Here is a 17,319-nt window from a genome sequence, read left to right as displayed (position 1 = left end):
GGCTCAGTTAGTTAAGTGTCCAACTCTTGATTTCAGCTCAGGTCATGGATCTCGAGGTTCATGGGATCGAGCCCCACAACAGGCTCTATGCTGACAGCATGGAGCCTGCTTGGGATTCTCTCTCTCCCTCTCTTTCTGTCCCTCCCCACTCTTAGGTGGGCACATGTGTGCTCTCTCTCACAAAACAAACATTTTAAAAATAAAATGTAATACACAAATGTATTTAATATACCCTTACCATATAGAATGTTCTTTCTCTATTACATATGGAATTTGTGTATTAAAGACTAAAACTTCAGAATAAAAGACTATACTCACAGTAACCTTTTATTTAATCATAATAGGTTTTCAACATAAATACATACATTGGATTTACTTTGTGTGAAAACTGTACTAAAAATTCAAAAAAATAGACACTCTCCACATTAAATGATCAGGTCTAAGAAATGATAATATTAATGTTTTGGGAGTGAAATTCATTATCATTATGATGATAGTTGAACTGGTCATTAAGAAAATCTTGTGTTAGAAGTAGTTATGTTGGTAACTGTTATAGTTATATGTTGGCAGTTATTGGCCATGGAACCACCTATGGTACGAATAATAGATACAGGTTCTGAAGTGGGGGTGATAATAGTGGATGTTAGGATTTAATTTGCAGGCCTCCTAACTACAGCTGCAATGGAAGAGATCATTATGAATTTGCCATTTCTGAGTGATGGTGTGACTTACTAGATTTACTGGAAATACCGGCAGCATTAGTTCAGAGGAGTAAGTAATGGAGAGTTTGAGTAACATGCCCATACAGATTATAGTGCTTATAGATTCAGGTGAAAGGTACTGAAGGGTTTGGTGGAGTTTTGTCTGTTGTAGGAGTACATACGGTAGAAATGGAAGTGTAGAAACGGTTTGCATAGAAATGGTAGTATGACTGTAAGACTGACTGATGCAGTGCCTTCTATCATGAAATTTCAGTAGAAGTTATGGTGCCAGCATGCTTCATTAATGTAATGCTATTATTGTGGCTAAGGACTTATTTGAAGGGGTGGGGCAATGGCTAGCTGTATGGCGATAGATTATTTAAAATTTGTGGTTGTACCTTCCATTAGCAGGTAATGTTGGTCATAGATCATACATTCAGCTAACGTCACTATGGTGTTGTGATGGGAAAGTTCGTTGAGTTGGTAGCATGCGTAGTTATTTTATTTATACTTGAGGTGGTGGCAGTGGAGATCAAAGGTGATGTTTTAGTGGAGTCAGAAAACAGACTAGATTCAGTCATTGAAGTGGAGGTGGCTCTGGCAAATGAGGTAAATTCAGTCAAGAAGCCAGGAGGAGTACCTAGAAATCCTGTCAAACTGATGGTCATCATAGGTCCATTTGAAACAGGAATGATTCAGATCTTACTGAAAGTTGTTGGATGATTTATGTAGCTGTACCTTCAGTGGTGGTGGGAGGGACTGCCAAGGTGGATTGGAAAGAGCTGATAATCTGATATCTGTAATCTGATAGCAGAATTTTCAGTAAAAGTTATAACAGTCATAGATTCAGTTAATACAGTCCTGGTAGAAATGGCCGTGGGCACAACCAAAACGATAACAGCAGTTGTGGTGATACGTTCCGCTGAAAGACAATGCTTGGAATTACGGTGGTGGGTTCAGCTGAATAAAAGGTGTTGCCGTTGTGCTTATGAGAAGATGAAGCGGCGACTGCTGTGGTGGTTACAGATTCGATACAAGCAACAGTGGTGGCCACTGTGGTTCTAGCCTCGGTGGCAGTACCGGCAATCATTGTGGTAGTGGGTTCAGTAAAAGCAGTGGCTATTGCTGTGGTTGTAGGTTCAGTCGAGGCAGCAGTACTGGCTGTTGTGGTTGCAGCCTCTGTGGTAGTACCACTCGCAGTCACTGCAGAAGCAGTTCAGTGGAAGTGGCGGCAGTTCCTGGGGTTGTAGGTTCAGGAGAGTGGTATAAAGTGTAGCGGTGACTGTGGTGGTCATAGGTTCGTTAGAAGTAGCAGTGGTGGCTGTTCTAGTTATAGCTTCCGTGGTCATGCTGGCAGACATTGTAGTAGCTGGTTAAGATTAAGTGGTGGCTGCTGTGGGGGTCATAGGTCTCGCAGAAGCACTGACAGTGGCCATGGTGGTCACAGGCTCAGTAGAAGTTGTAGTGGCAACCATGGTGGTTGTAGCCTCAGGGGTAGTGCTGGCAGTCGTCGTGGTAGTCAGTTCAGATGATGTGGTGGCCATAGTGGTGGTTGTAGGTTGAGTAGAGGCAGGATTGGTGGCTGTGGTGGTTGTAAATGCAGAAGTGGTAGTGGTGGCCGTGGTGGTTGTAATTTTGGTAGAAGTTACAGTGGCGGCTGTAGCCTCAGTGGTAGTGCTGGCAGTTACTGTGGTAGTCAGTTCAGATGCTACAGTGACTGCTGTTACGGTGCTAAGTTTGGTAGAGGCAATAGTGGTGGCTGTGGCAGTTGTGGGTTCATTAGAGGTTGTAGTGGTGGCTATGGTGATTGTAGGTTTGGTAGAAATTATAGTAGTGGCCGTGGTGGTTGTAGGCTCAATAGACACAACTGTGGGTGCGATGGTGATTATAGGTTCGGTAGAAGTTGTAGTGGCGCCCACAGTCATTATAGGTTCAGTAGAAGTGGTACTGGTGGCCGTGGCGGTTGTACCCTCAGTGGTAGTGCTGGCAATGGTTGGGGTAGCCAGTTCAGATGAAATGACGGCTGTGGTGGCTGGTGGTTGTAGGTTCAGTAGAAATGGTAGTGGTGGCCCTGCCGGTTGTAAGTTTGGTAGAAATTATAGTGGTGGCTGTGGTGGTTTCAGGTTCAGCAGAAGTTATACTGGTATTTGTGGTGGTTGTAGCCTCAGTGGTAGTGCTGGCAGTTATTGTGGTGGTCCGTTCCAATGAAGTGGTGGCTAATGTTGTGGCAGTAAGTTCAGTAGAGACATAGTGGTGGCTATGGCAGTTGTGGGTTCGGTAGAGGTTGTGGTGAGGGCTGTGGTGGTTGTACCTTCGGAGGAAGTTATAGTGGTGGCCATGGGGGTTGTAGGCTCAGTAGAAGTTACATCGGTGGCCATGGTGGTTATAGGTTTGGTAGAAGTACTAGTGGCTGTGGGTAGAAGTAGTAGTGGCTGTGGGTTTTGGTGGAAATTGTGGTGGTGGCCATAGTGGTTGTAGGTTCAGCAGAAGTTATAGTGGTGTCTATGGTGGTTGTGGCCTCAGAGGTAGTACTGGCAATTATTGTGGTAGTCAGTTCAGATGCTGAGGTGGCTGGTGTGGTGGCTCTAGGTTCAGTAGAGACAACAGTGGTGGTGGCCATAGCGGTTGTAGGTTTGGTAAATGTTGTAGTGTTGGCCGTGGTGGTTGTAGGTTAGGTAGAAGTGGTAGCAGTGGCCTTGACGGTTGTAGCCTCAGTGGTATTGCTGGCAGTTACTGTGGTGGTCAGTTCAGATGCTGTGGTGGCTGCAGTTGTGGCTTTAAGTTCAGTAGAAACAACAGTGGTGGCTGTAGGGGTTGTAAATTTAGTAGAAGTTGTAGTCATGGCCGTGGTGGTTGTAGGTTCAGTAGAAGTTGTAGTGGCTGTGTTAGCTGTGGCCTCGGTGGTAGTGCTAGCAGTTATTGTGTAGTCAGTTCAGAGGAAATGGTGGCCATAGTGGTTTTTGTAGGTTTGGCAGAGTCAGTATTGGTGGCCATGGTGGTTACAGGTTCAGTAGAAGTTGTAGTGGTATCTGTGGTGGTTGTAGCTTCAGTGTAGTGCTGGCAGTTACTATGGTGGTTGGTTCATACGCTGTGGTGTCTGCTGTGGTGGTGGTGAAGTTTGGTAGAGACAATAGTGATAGCTGTGTTGGTTGTAGGTTCATTAGATATAGTGGCAGCCATGGTGGTTGTAGGTTCAAGAGAAGTTTTAATGGTATCTATGGTGGTGGTGGCATTAGTGGTAGTGCTAACAGTTATTGTGGTAGTGGGTTCAGATGCCACGGTGGCTGTTGTGGTGGTTATAGGTTCAGTAGAGACAACAGTGGTGGCTGGGCGATTGTAGGCTCAGAAGTGGTTGTAACGGCGGCCATTGTAGTTGTAGGTTCCATAGAAGTTGCAGGTGTGACCATGGTGGTTTCAGGTTCCACAGAAGTTACAGTGGTGGCTGTGGCAGCTGTGGCTTCAGTGGTACCACTGGAAGTTGTGATAGTTGGTACTGATGAGGTGGCAACTGCTCTAGTAGTTGTAGGTTCAGTAGGTTGTAATGGTAGCTGTGGTGGTCATAGGGTTGCTAGAAGTCGTGGTGGCCATGGTGATAGCAGTTTCAGTAGAAGTTGTAGAGGTAGCCTTGGAGGTGGTAGGTTTAGTAGAAGTTATAGCAGTAGCCTCGGGGGTTGTAGGTACCGCAGACATTATAATGGCAGCTGTGGTGATTCTAGCCTCAGTGTTAGTGCTGGAAGTTTCTGTAGTGGTCAGTTCAGATGAGGCAGTGGCCGCTGTGGTAATTGTGGGTTTGACAGAGAGAGTGCTGGTGACTGTGGTGGTTGTAGGTTCTGTAGAAGCAGGAGTGGTGGCTGTGGTGGTTGTAGGCTCAGTGGTTGTGCCGGTAATCTTTGTGGTAGTGGGTTGAAGTGAATCGGTGACTGTTGCTGTGGCTGCAGGTTCAGCAGAAGCAGGAGGAGTGGTCTTTGTTGTGTTTGCCTCAGTAGCATTGCTGGCAGTCATTGTGGTTTTCAGTTTAGTTGAATTGCTTGTTCCTGCCGTCGTTTTAAGTTCAGTAAAAGTGGGAGAAGTTGCAGTGGTGGCTGTTGCTATGAGAGTGTCAGTAGAAGCAATGGTTTTTGTACTAGCTGGTTCTCTTGAAGTGCTAGCAGTGGTCATAGTGATGGTAGTTGAATCGGATGTGCTGGTAGAATCTGTTTTCACAGTATGAACTATAGTTTCAGAACTAGTAGATGAGGTTGTCCCGTGGTTTTGAGGAAGCTGAATAACAATGGAGGTATTATTCTTCCCATTATACACCAGGCACTCTATGAGTACTCCAATTGTTGTTGTTATAGCACAGGCTAAGAGACAAGCCAGGAAGATCTTCCAAAGAGACCAGTCGGTGAAGAAATTTTGTGTCACCTGGAAAGGATTTAAATAAATTACTGCAGATGAAACCAGATGTTTCAAGAAAAACTAATGCCTTCGATAATCCTTTGTATATATAGATTACTTCATTGAAAGGATGTACAAACATAAGATACTATTCTTAATGGTGTCAGTGATATATATTGACTTAATTTTAAGTTTGTATTTAGGAAAGACTTTGTCTTTATACTGTGTTTAATATAGGAACAAAGAAACTTCCACTGACTTTCATGCTTTCTTTTCATATATCTGCATCTCAAAGTAAGAAAACAAATAAATGTCTTCCTGGAAATTCCCTCTTCTTTCCACTATCAAAAGAAGTCTCTATACATGTTGGTGGCTCCTGTATACTGTGACTTGAGGGACCCCAAAGATCTAATTAAGTTTTCTACCCCTTTGGGCATTTCCTAAATTTGTCAGCTTTGGAGCCTTCTACTTTAACAGCATTAATTAATGCCTTATCCAATTTCCTGGCTAACTTTTCACACAGGTTAGTATTTGGCAGCATGAAATTCAGAGTCTGAAAACATTTGTGAAATCCACTTTCTGCTACCACCAGCTATTTTCATTTGGTAAGATGTTTCTGTGACCCTATTCTTTCATTCATCTATAAAAATTTCTATAATAAAATTAGCATCAGGATTAACATCAGTAAATTTGCTTTGTAAATTCTAAAGTACTATGCATACATACTTTGTTATTGTAGAGGAAACACTGCGTAGTGTAAAACACGTAAGTCTTGAGATCAGAGAGTCTTTAATTTAAACGCCATACCTCTAATATTCTGAGCATGTTTCTTAATTTGCCTATCAGCTGGACTTATATCAAAATTGGGGATAATAATATCTATCTCAACGTGTTAAGAAAATTAGAACAAGAGGGGCACCTGGGTGGCTCAGTCAGTTGAGCATCTGACTCTTGGTTTCAGCTCAGGTCATGATCTCATGGTTTCGTGAGTTTGAGCCCCACGTCAGGCTCTGCACCAGCAGCACAGAGCCTGCTTGGGATTCTCTCTCTCTCCCTCCCTCTCCCCCCCTCCCCCATTCATACTGTCTCTGTCTCTCTCAAAATAAACTTTTTTAAAAATTGAATAAAATTAAATTAAAAAAAAAGAAAATTAGAATAAGAAATATCCTCCATAATTAGATTTTTGCAGAAGGTAGTACACTGCAGTAATTAAGAGCATAGGCATTGGAGTCTAACAAATTCAGGTTTAAATTTTAATGCCACCTTTCACTGGATGGATGGAGGTATGTGGAAATTTGCATTATCATGCAAAGCCTCGATGCCCTCACATGGATAACATCACCTATTTCATAGGGTTGATATAAATAGTAAATAGTAAAACTGAGTGCATAACATTTTCCTAACATTTACTAAATATTCAAAGAAACATTTGGTTTCACTAACTAGCCCATTCTTATCCCTTTTCTCATGACTGAAAATAGATCACTAAAGGAAGCAAACAGAATAGACACCTCTGGAGCATGCCAAGCAGCTCTTGAATGTCCCAAATATGGGACACTGTTTCAGATGATAAACCTCAGTTTGGGTGTTGTGAGTGGTGCTTACTAGGCAATCAGGAGCAGTGCAAAGGCACTGGGTACCAAGGCCAAAGGAATTCAGGGCACCAAATAAGAGAGCCCAGAGATAAATGGTACCTCCTGTCCCATGTCATCTAGGCCTTAGAAAGGAAGTTAGAGGTGAAGGAGAGGAAGGCCTATGCTCGTTTCTTAGATAAAAAAGGCAATTACCATAATTTTCTGTTTGAATCTTCCAAAAAAAAGGAACAAGATTAGTGGAAACTCATCTAAAGCAGACTTCAGACCTGTGCTCCAGTGTCATTAATTGCCACCAACCGGCTTTGTGAATTCTTACAAAAACATTCTAAACTTCCACATTGTTTCCCATGTGTGGCTAAGTAAAGGCAGCTAACGTAACTCCGTTCTCTGAATCATCAGAGTCATATTCCCTAAATAATTCTCATCAAAATTAGTCTTCCACAATGTCTCTTAACATAGAGTTTGTCTTCTCTTAATTTGTCACGGTCTCTTCAAACTATTTCTACAGCAGGATTAATCAGAGGAAGGGTGTAGTCCAGAGCTAGAAGCACTGAACCAAATTGCCAAGATCATCAGCAAAATCAAGTTCTTCCCTTGATGGAAAATTTCAGATGGAAATTTCTTAAGGTGAAGAAAAGAGAATAACAAGTAACAGTAAGGAATATAGGAAATCTGCTTCTGGACACCAAACCAAGATGGTTCTAAATGGTTTCTGAGTCGAGGTTGAAAACACATGAGGTCACAACCAGGAGGTCAACAGCAGCCCCACAGTCAGGCTGAGAGGAAGGAAGGGAAGGAGAGTGAGACCCGCAGACTAGAGCCCCAGGGCCTTAGCACATGACTTTATCTTCCATTGAGCGAGGGTTACAATGTTATTCACTGCCAATGCAGTTGCTGTCACCATCTACTCAGCCCTCCAAACAAAGGGACCTCAAAACTTTGCTTTATTTCCTTTGACCTTATATATTGTCTCTCTTTTGTTCTATCAAGATCATTAGCTCCTTAAATGATGACCCCCATAAATCTATGCCTTTCGCATTCTCTCTCAGTGACTTGACATGTTCAAAAGATGATGTACATTTTCAAAAGAACAACAGTAATGTTAATTGGTTGGATGTTTCTCCTTCAAACTATTAGATCAATATCATGTGGGTTACATCATAACCCAGAGAAACAGTGTTGCCCCAAACATTACCTGACAATGTTGGAATTCTCTGTTTGGAAATGCTGAGTGTCCAAGGGTCCCTGTGTCAGTGCAGGCACCAGTTAAATCAGTACCAGTCACAGTTACATCACCAGTCACATCAGTTGATGTTGGAAATTGACATGCTGATCTGTGAGCTTCATGGTTTCTTAGGTTCAGGAATGACTGTGCAAAGAAAAGAATGGGGAAAAAAAGAAGCTATTGTATTTGATGCCTGAAGTAATATATTCTGACAAATATAAATCATACTGTTAAATATCATGACATAGCTATTCAAATAAGATCATGTGAACCCTGATTAAAGGAATAAAAGAACACATTCATTATATTTATTCTCAAAACATGGAAATCTAGTGACATCATCCTAATTTAAATTTAATTATTTTATACAATTATTGAGGTTAAAATCCAGGAATATGCACTATCTTTCATCCTCTTCACATTTAATATATTTGTTAAATATCACTACATTGCAAGCTGGTGTAGGGAGATCATATTAAAAAAAAAAGTGCCACTATGAAAATTCTAGAGACCTTAGGCTTATCAAGAACAACTCTTTTGGGTTATGTTCAAAATGAGAAAACCAAGATCTAAAGAGGTGAAGTGAGGTTCTGGATTTAGCAAATTGCAAAAAGCCACTTCTCCCACTACAATAAACAAACAAACAAATGAAGAGCTTTGAAAAAACGGAAGTTAGATTATTTAAAACTTAAAAGAAGATGCTTTTCCAAAGTTGAATCTTACATCATAGGCCATCTTTTCTGGGGACATTTGTGGAGCCTGAGCATGAGCCTATGGTTCTGACTGCCAAAAGAAGCCAGCAAAACTTTTGGTATTCATGTGAGGCTGACCGGACTTATTTGAAAATAAAGGAGCCCCAATGTAAAGTATCTTTAATGTTCCAGGATAGCTCCAGACGCTAGAGGCCTGGGACAGAAAGGCAGAGTCAAGTCTACAGCAGTATCATAGTAAATAGAAGACAAAATCACTGTAGGAGAAAGAGACTTAACCACAAACACAAGACTGGTTTCCCCCCTCAGGACATTTGTCAGACTTTGAGGCTTCTGGAAACAGGAAGCTGAAGAGTTATCTTGAATCCTCTGAAGATCAGTCTCTCAAAAATATAGGTACAAATATTCTTTAAAGAAAACAGGAGTAAATAAAATCCAAAAATGTATAAAATTCCAAAAATTTAATGACCATTTATGATGAAATTTCTGGGCAAGCTATAGTAGAAGGGACTTTGCATAATATGATAAACAGTAGCTCCATGAAACCTAAAGCTAATGTCATAATTAATGGTGAAATATTTCATACTTTCCCCCATGAATCTGGGTAAAATGCAAGATGTCCACCTTTACCACTCCCATCCAGTATTACATCAGAGGTCTTAGCCAGTGCATTTAGTTATGAAAACAAAATGTGTTAAAATTTAAAAAAAAAAAAAAAAAAAAGAATAATGACATGACTGTGTTTATAGAAAATCCAAAAGAATCTACAAAGAAAATATTAACGAATAAATGAATTAGTGAGGTCACTGGATACATGGTAAGAATACAAAAATCAATTGGATTTCTGTAAAATAGCAAGAAAACATTTGAAATGGAATTTAATGTACCATTTAAAACAACACAAAAATCGGGGCACCTGGGTGGCTCAGTTGGTTAAGCGTCATGATCTCACGGTTAGTGGGTTCGAGCCCCCCCCGTCGGTCTCTGTGCTGACGGCTCGAGCCTGGAGCCTGTTTCAGATTCTGTGTCTCCCTCTCCCTCTGCCCCTCCCCCACTCGCACTCTGTCTCCCTCCGTCTCAAAAATAAACAAACATTTAAAAAAAATTAAAACAACACAAAAACATCTAGAAATACATCTAAAAAGAAAAATACTTAATCTCTACATTAAAATCTCAAATGATTGCCAACAAAAATTAAAGAACATCAATATAAAAGATAAAATAAACCATGTTCATGGATTCGAAGAATTTAGATATTAAGATATAAAGTCTCACAAATTAAAATGAAGATTCAATAATCTCCCAGTCAAAACTGCAAAAGTATTTTAGTAAAAATCAATAAGCGGATTCTAAAAATTTATATAGAAATGCAAAGGACCTTGAATAGCCAAGATAACTCGAAGAGCAATGTTTAAGTACTACAAAATTTCAAGGCTATAAAGCTAGAATAATAAAGAGAGTGTAGTAGTGGTACAAGAACGAATAGAGCAATGGAACAGACTAGAGTCCTAAAACACACCCACAAATATAAATCACTTGATTTACCAAAAAAGCATCAATTCAGTAGAGACAGGATGATTTTTACAATTATCTGTACAGAAAAAAAATCTCCATATTGAAAAAAATGTTTAATCCTACTTCCTGCCATATATAAAATGAATTTTAAGTGGATCATAAACCTAAATGTGCAAGTGAAACAATCAAGCTTCCAGATAAAAACATTGGACTTTTTTTTTTTTAGTTTATTTATTTATTTTGAGAGAGTGTGCACAAGCACACAAGAGTGGGTGAAGGGACAGAGAGAGACTCCCAAACCAGCTCCCCTTTGTCTGCACAGAGTCTCGTGTCAGGCTCGATCCCACAAACCATGAGATCATGACCTGAGCTGAAATCAAGTTAAGGTGGCTTAACCGACTAAGCCCCCCAGGCACCCCAAGGACCTTCTTATCTGAGTATCTTGACACTATGAAGACACAGGGAGAGAGTTGCAAGGCTAGAAGGACCATGAAGAACTTCTTCAGGGGGTGGAAGTGCTGACCTAGAATCAAGAGAACAATTTCTTTGCCTTGTAATTTCCTTGTTAGGGCATGGGGACAAAAATGCTATTCCTCACAAAATGTAACTGTCCGTTCAAACTTGTACTGATCTCACTCAGCACATTTCCACGGCAGTTCCCATTATCAAGGTCTCTACAGACATGCACAGTCACATAAAAGGCAGTCATAAAACACACAGTATGGAACCATTTCTTCTAAAAACATAAATAATAGTCAAATAATATTGTATACAATTGAATTCTAAATATTTCATCTGAATATAGTTCTTTACCAAAAAAAGAAATTCATAAGTAATTGAAGAAGCCAATCTGAAAGATTTACTAGATAGTTTGCAGCTCAGGCTTAGACTTCATTCATAGGATTACCACTGACATTCAAAGACACATAGAAATCTTTGAGCTATGGCAAATCTATACATGACACTAAAAATTTAGGCAGTTAACACAAAAATCTATATGCCACATTTAACAAATATAACTCGTTAATGCAATCAAATGCAGATTTGTTGGCTTATGCTTGAATTATGATAACTGCAGGGATTATGTAAATAGGGTATTAAATTGTTACCCCCAAATTGCCAATATCCTAGATTAATAAATATTAAAATAAATTTCTCAAGCATGTATGTACTGATACGCAGAAATGTTTTATTTTCTAAGCAGTAACAGTATGGCTAAAAATTGGCTCCCATGTAAAACTTGTAAGAATTCCACTTTGGGAAGAACCATGTTGTAATAAAGAAATATTAGAGATGTACACAGATTGGAAACAAGACTCTGGGCCATCAGAACACATCACAGTGATGCCACAATACTCACCGGCTGGTTTTCAGAATGTTCGACATTCACAATGTATTTCCCATGTTTTCTGTCCATTCTTGAACTGCCAGTGTCACAAGCTACCAGAAACATTTTTCTGCCTGTTCACTGCCCTTTATACCTGCAACCTTGAGAAATAATTAAGTTGATTAATATTAAATCCACTATGAGACATCACTGCCAGTGTGGATTAGACTAAATAACAAATCCTTCTTCTTTATAAGGGATCCACCTTAAAGGAAGAAGTGGGGTGTTAAGCAATTACGTAAGAATGCAAGAAAATCCACCTGTATAATTACGCTCTCGGTTCTACTCCACCAGGCAGCCCATCTAGTAGAAAGAGCAACCATACAATTCTCTCTTCTATCGTATCTTTCACAGAACTCTTCCTTCTGACTTCACGAACAGCTCCAGACAGAGCTCCGAAATAAGTGAATGGTGCCATTGTTTCTTTACTAACAAGAAGTGAACGTCTTTCTCCTCTTATTGGCAGCAACTTTTAGGCACTCAGGACCCACTGCTCTTCAAGTCTTGACCTTCACAGGTCTCTCCCGATCTCTGAATTTTTCCAATCCATTCTCTCTGCTTCTGGAAAAAAAAAATCAATCCAACTTGGTTTATACTTCCTTAAACCCTAATTGAATATAGTTAATCTGATGAACAAATCTCTGTAAATGTTTTCAAAGGGGTCCCTTCTCTTCCCTTCTGTGGGAACTATCTGGCATAGTTTACCTAGAAGATTACTTCTGATTCTGCTTATAATTTAGTAACAGGCTCTTCTAACTTTTACAAATTATACTCAAACGTAAAGGACTTGTTTTCTTATTGTAGAAGTATCTTTGGCAAGATCTAAAACAAAACTGGCAAGAGATCAGTAATTTTTTTTTTTTTTAATATATGAAATTTACTGTCAAATTGGTTTCCATACAACACCCAGTGCTCATCCCAAAAGGTGCCCTCCTCAATACCCATCACCCACCCTGCCCTCCCTCCCACCCCCCATCAACCCTCAGTTTGTTCTCAGTTTTTAACAGTCTCTAATGCTTTGGCTCTCTCCCACTCTAACCTCTTTTTTTTTTTTTTCCTTCCCCTCCCCCATGGGTTTCTGTTATGTTTCTCAGGATCCACATAAGAGTGAAACCATATGGTATCTGTCTTTCTCTGTATGGCTTATTTCACTTAGCATCACACTCTCCAGTTCCATCCATGTTGCTACAAAAGGCCATATTTCATTTTTTCTCATTGCCACGTAGTATTCCATTGTGTATATAAACCACAATTTCTTTATCCATTCATCAGTTGATGGACATTTAGGCTCTTTCCATAATTTGGCTATTGTTGAGAGTGCCGCTATAAACATTGGGGTACAGGTGCCCCTATGAAATCAGGAGACTATAGATGCTGGAGATCAGTAATTTTTAACCTCAAATGCAAAGTTATCAATCAGTTCCCAACACACGTATCCACAGAATCCCAAATAAAATTGGTACAGAAAGTTGTTTGTGAAGAATAGTGCTTAAAAAAACTAAAAATCTACAAATAACTCCAGTAGTAACTAATCCATAGAAAATTTCTTGTAAACAAAGCAACAAAGTACTCATTTTTTTGTTGTTGAAATGTCTCACATAGCACTTTTTATCTGACAGATTATGTCAGGTTTAAAGATAACAATTACTCAATAATAGAGCAGCAAGAGGTCTGAGAGATCTTGTAAGTTCAGCCTTATCATTTTTTAAAATATTTTTAAAAACTTATTTATTTTGAGAGAGAGAAAGAGAGTGGGGAGGGGCAGAGAAAGGGGGAGAGAGAGAGAATCTCAAGCAGGCTCTGTGCTATCAGCACAGAGACCAATGTGGGGCTCAAACCCACGAACCATGAGATCATGACCTGAGCCAAGATCAAGAGTCAGACGCCCGACCAACTGAGCCACCCAGGGACCCCCAGCCATGTCATTCTAAAGGTGAGGAGATTTGTGTCCAGAGAGGGAAAATGATGCAACCATCTGCGTGGTGCCACCTGGTTTCCTTTTGGTCTGATAACCCCTCCATAACTAGCTTATTAACAGGAACTTCGTAGAAAGATGGACAGCCTCCCAGGAAGTCAAGCAAATGTCTTTTTGAAAACAAGTAAAACGAACATTTCAAAGACCTGGAGTCGGAAAGGATCCTAGAAGGGATGCCTGTTCTAGACCCAGAACCATCTAAGACTGACTAAACAAGACTTTCAGGGACAGGATCTGGGAGTCTGACTTCTGGCCAAATGTCAAGTAATCCTTATCAAACAATGTTTGAAAAGTAATTTACTAAACAATGATCCCAAGGTGATCATGGGGTATCTTCATATCTTTAGGAAGAAAAGCGTGTGTGTGAAGAAACCTCAGTTTTCTTAAATTAAAAAAGGGGTGAGTTTCAATTGCTTATTCATTCAACAATCACTACTGAGTCCCTACTATACCCAAGCATCTGTCATGTGCTGATTGTTCAATGGCGAATAAAAGACTCAAAATTCTTGCCCTCCTGGAATATAGTAAAACATATATTATGTATTAAAACACTTTTTTGATAATTTCTAAAGGTCTCTTATAAATGCTTCCTTTAGCTATAAGTTTCCATGGAATCCACAGAAGCAAAGTAAAATGGCCCTGGAATCTGCAGAACATAAAAGGTGTGGAAAATCTAGGGGATGGTTTTGTTCTAAGAAGGAGTGGGAGACAGTGCTTTATACCTCCATGCTGAACCCAAGCCAGTGAAACAGTGGCTTCTGAGACTGTACACTTAGAGTGCTCATATAATTTAACACTCCAAACCAAAATACTTTTGAGAGCAAAAGGAAGCAATATCAATAATTTAACTGAACAGAGACAACACTGTTCCATGCAAACTAGGACATGTGGTCACTTAGCTATAAGGAATCCATGTGAATGAGAAGATTCACTAGTACTAAACATAACCACTCAATAAGCCAATGAATTTAAAAATAAATTTAATATCTCTAGTGAACACATACTTCAGTTGAATAAAACACATATGTTACTTGAGTTTTTAACAAAGCTAGTGTGGCTTGGGATGCCTGGATGGCTCAGTTAAGCATCCAACTTTGGCTCAGGTCATGATCTCATGGTCCGTGAGTTCGAGCCCCACTGTCCGTGCTGACAGCTCAGATCCTGGAGCCTGCTTCAGATTCTGTATCTTCCTCTCTCTCTGCCCCTCCCACTCATGCACGTTCTCCCTCTCTCTCTCTCTCTGTTTCAAAAGTAAACAAACATAAAAAAAATTTTAAGCTAGTGTGGCATTGTGGTACTAAGACACACATATTTAGATAGTTCAGTGGAGTTCTATAAACATTAAGCAGATAAAATTCCACATTACATATCAAGAAGTCACTGACAAAACAGTATCAAGGTTCTACCCTCACTATCGTTAATTAACAGTTGCAAAAGCCAAAGTAAGAATGAATAACAAGCTTATTGGGTACAGATTTTCAGTATAAAATTCAAACTTTCTCTATTTCCAAAGAACACATTGTGTTCTTTTACTACAGCTTAGACCAGCGCCAGAGTAGAGTGCACCTGGGTGATTACAACATGCAAAGAAACACAGGTAACTCTCCCTGGTATGCTGAGCATCTCCTACTGAAGCTCTTTGATGTCTGCAGAATTTTAAGCCAAAAGAATGTGGAGGTCTATCTATATTAATTGAGAGTGGTCTACAGTCCTTTAACAACCAGCAAATTGTTTTAGCCCAAAGAATGCAGAGCCTGTTAAACACCATCTGTTATAAAATGAACCACGCTCAAGTCTTCAGGCTCAGAGCAAAATTAATGTATTGATCAAGTTACCCACTTCAGACACTTCCATGACTGAAATGTCACTACAATTTGATACTAATCAAAATACTTTCGTATTTCTGCTTCGGTTTCTCAGTGTGATGACGACCAATATGATGGCTCCAGCTCTCTCATCTTAATAATTTTTTTTAGGCCAGGTCATGATTATAGTTCATTAGGTGCTGAATGGCCAAAATGATAACCAAACAGATACCACATTTAAAAGACTTCATTCAGTACAGTATTTAGATTTTAATTTCCTATTAATTTTAACTTGATAATTATTCAAAATAGTATTATAAAAGAAATTTTCAAGCATCAAGTCAAAATCAAACCGATGCTAAGACTGCAAAAAAAAAAAAAATGATCAAAGTGGGAAAATGAACAAACTAAAAACTATCTGCATATTTGTTCAAGAAGCTTCCTCTCCTGCCCCGCCCAGCAGGAAACAACTCAAAGAAATTCAGGGGTTATTTTTCCTTCACATCAAGAGAAGGCTGAGGAGGGTAGCTCAGATACTGATGAGTGGTAAAGAAATAAACATTTCATCCATGTCACTGGGGACACTAAATGGCCACTACTCCACACCTAGGTGGCTTCCAATTCAGCCACATCTGGTCATTAATATTATTAACATTTCTTGTGAAGGGGCACCTCTCCTAGTGCATATCACACTGATCTTATCTAATCCTCCTAATATCCTCCTGAATTAAGTATCATTACCCCATTTTCCTGATGAGCCCTGAGATAAGTTTGTGGCTCCCATTCATCCACCCAAGAAATGGTTATTAAATACTTGCTATATTCACTATGTCACATTAGATGCTGAAAAAAATTGGGGGGACGGAGGAGAGGGAAAGATACTTAGAAACTTAATCTCCAACAGATAAAAAAATATGACCAGAGACTCTGGTGACATCCCTCAGAATATATGAAGGCAGCACAGTTGTTCATTGGCAGCAAGAAAGGAGAGGTGCTAATACTTGTGAGAGGATGGTGGGATTTACACCCAAAATATCAAAGATTTAGAAATTCCTGGGCAGAAGTTACGACTTACTAGCTCTGCAGACTGCCTCTCTGTCTGGGGTTCAGGCAAATGATCAGCATGAGAGAATCCAAACAAAAATATCAGGACTTCTCAACAGGTGCAATTCAATTGGAGAAGGATCAGGAGTTTGAGCATTCGTTGCCATCTATGTCATGATTTGCCTACAGGTAAGCAGGATTCTAGCACCTGGAGAGATGAGACTCCAGTCTTTAGAGATGAGAACTAAAAAAGAAAAAGACAAGGTTTCCAGCTATATTGGGGAACCAGGGGAAACAAGGGGAGACCCAGGAAGATCTCAGGCCTACAGAATGAGCCATAGAGAGAGGACTTAAACTTGTAAACTCTAGTGTCATAATTTGGTTATCAGATCTGGGGCACTACTGAAAATTGGGATGGGCACTGACCCCCACTTCACAATGGACATACTAATCATTCGTGCTGTGAGTGCCTGGGCCCCACGTTTCCTCTCGGCAAACCTCCTCTTCTTTCCACCCCCAGCTTGACTGAGGCACAGTGTCTCCACGGGGTCTCAGGAGGAGTGTCCCCTGCCCTCTGCTTCTCTGTCGCCTCCAGTCCTGCCTCTAAATGGCTCTGGTATCAGTGTTTGTGACTAATTATCTGCGCATCTCTCTTCCTTTTCAAGATTTGAGATCCTCCGGGAAAGGAAGAGTGGAGAGAGTTCGCTTTTCATCCTTATCTCTTAGCTACAAAAATTAGTAAACTGAAGATAAGGAGAAAGTGTAAACACCTGGCATCCACAAAGCCAGGAAATGTAATAGAGAAATTTTTTTTTTCCTCGCTTCCATTTTTGACTGTAACAATTCAGGTTTAAACGACGTGTCTAGTTTGAAAGTCCCTCACCAAGCATAGTGCGAAATGACCTCAAGTCACTTCTTCCCTTCTCTCCTGAGCACCAGGTGCTGCCTCACCCAAAGTCCACACAGGCTGGGGCATCTAGAGCCT

The 17,319-nt window shown here is 40.2% G+C and overlaps 1 protein-coding gene across 1 annotated transcript; it reads right to left on the bottom strand.

Annotated features, from left to right (window-relative positions):
• Positions 1-432: 432 nt before the first annotated feature.
• LOC109275695 (mucin-3A-like) lies at positions 433-16,565 on the bottom strand. Its single transcript, XM_053901913.1, has 8 exons — positions 16,366-16,565; positions 11,771-12,071; positions 11,484-11,611; positions 7,869-8,042; positions 4,233-5,105; positions 3,705-3,841; positions 3,436-3,610; positions 433-2,785 (listed from the first exon to the last, which is right to left on the bottom strand). Exons 3-8 carry the CDS (start codon positions 11,574-11,576, stop codon positions 2,081-2,083), a joined length of 2,157 nt encoding a protein of 718 aa, XP_053757888.1. The 5' UTR covers positions 11,577-11,611; positions 11,771-12,071; positions 16,366-16,565; the 3' UTR covers positions 433-2,080.
• Between the last annotated feature and the right edge of the window lie 754 nt (positions 16,566-17,319).

This window comes from Panthera pardus, unplaced genomic scaffold (genome assembly GCF_024362965.1).
Source record: "Panthera pardus isolate Hobbes unplaced genomic scaffold, ASM2436296v1 HiC_scaffold_15, whole genome shotgun sequence".
NCBI lineage: Eukaryota > Metazoa > Chordata > Mammalia > Carnivora > Felidae > Panthera > Panthera pardus.
The sequence above is the reverse complement of the archived record's forward strand: the minus strand, read 5'-3'. Positions and strand labels throughout refer to the sequence as shown.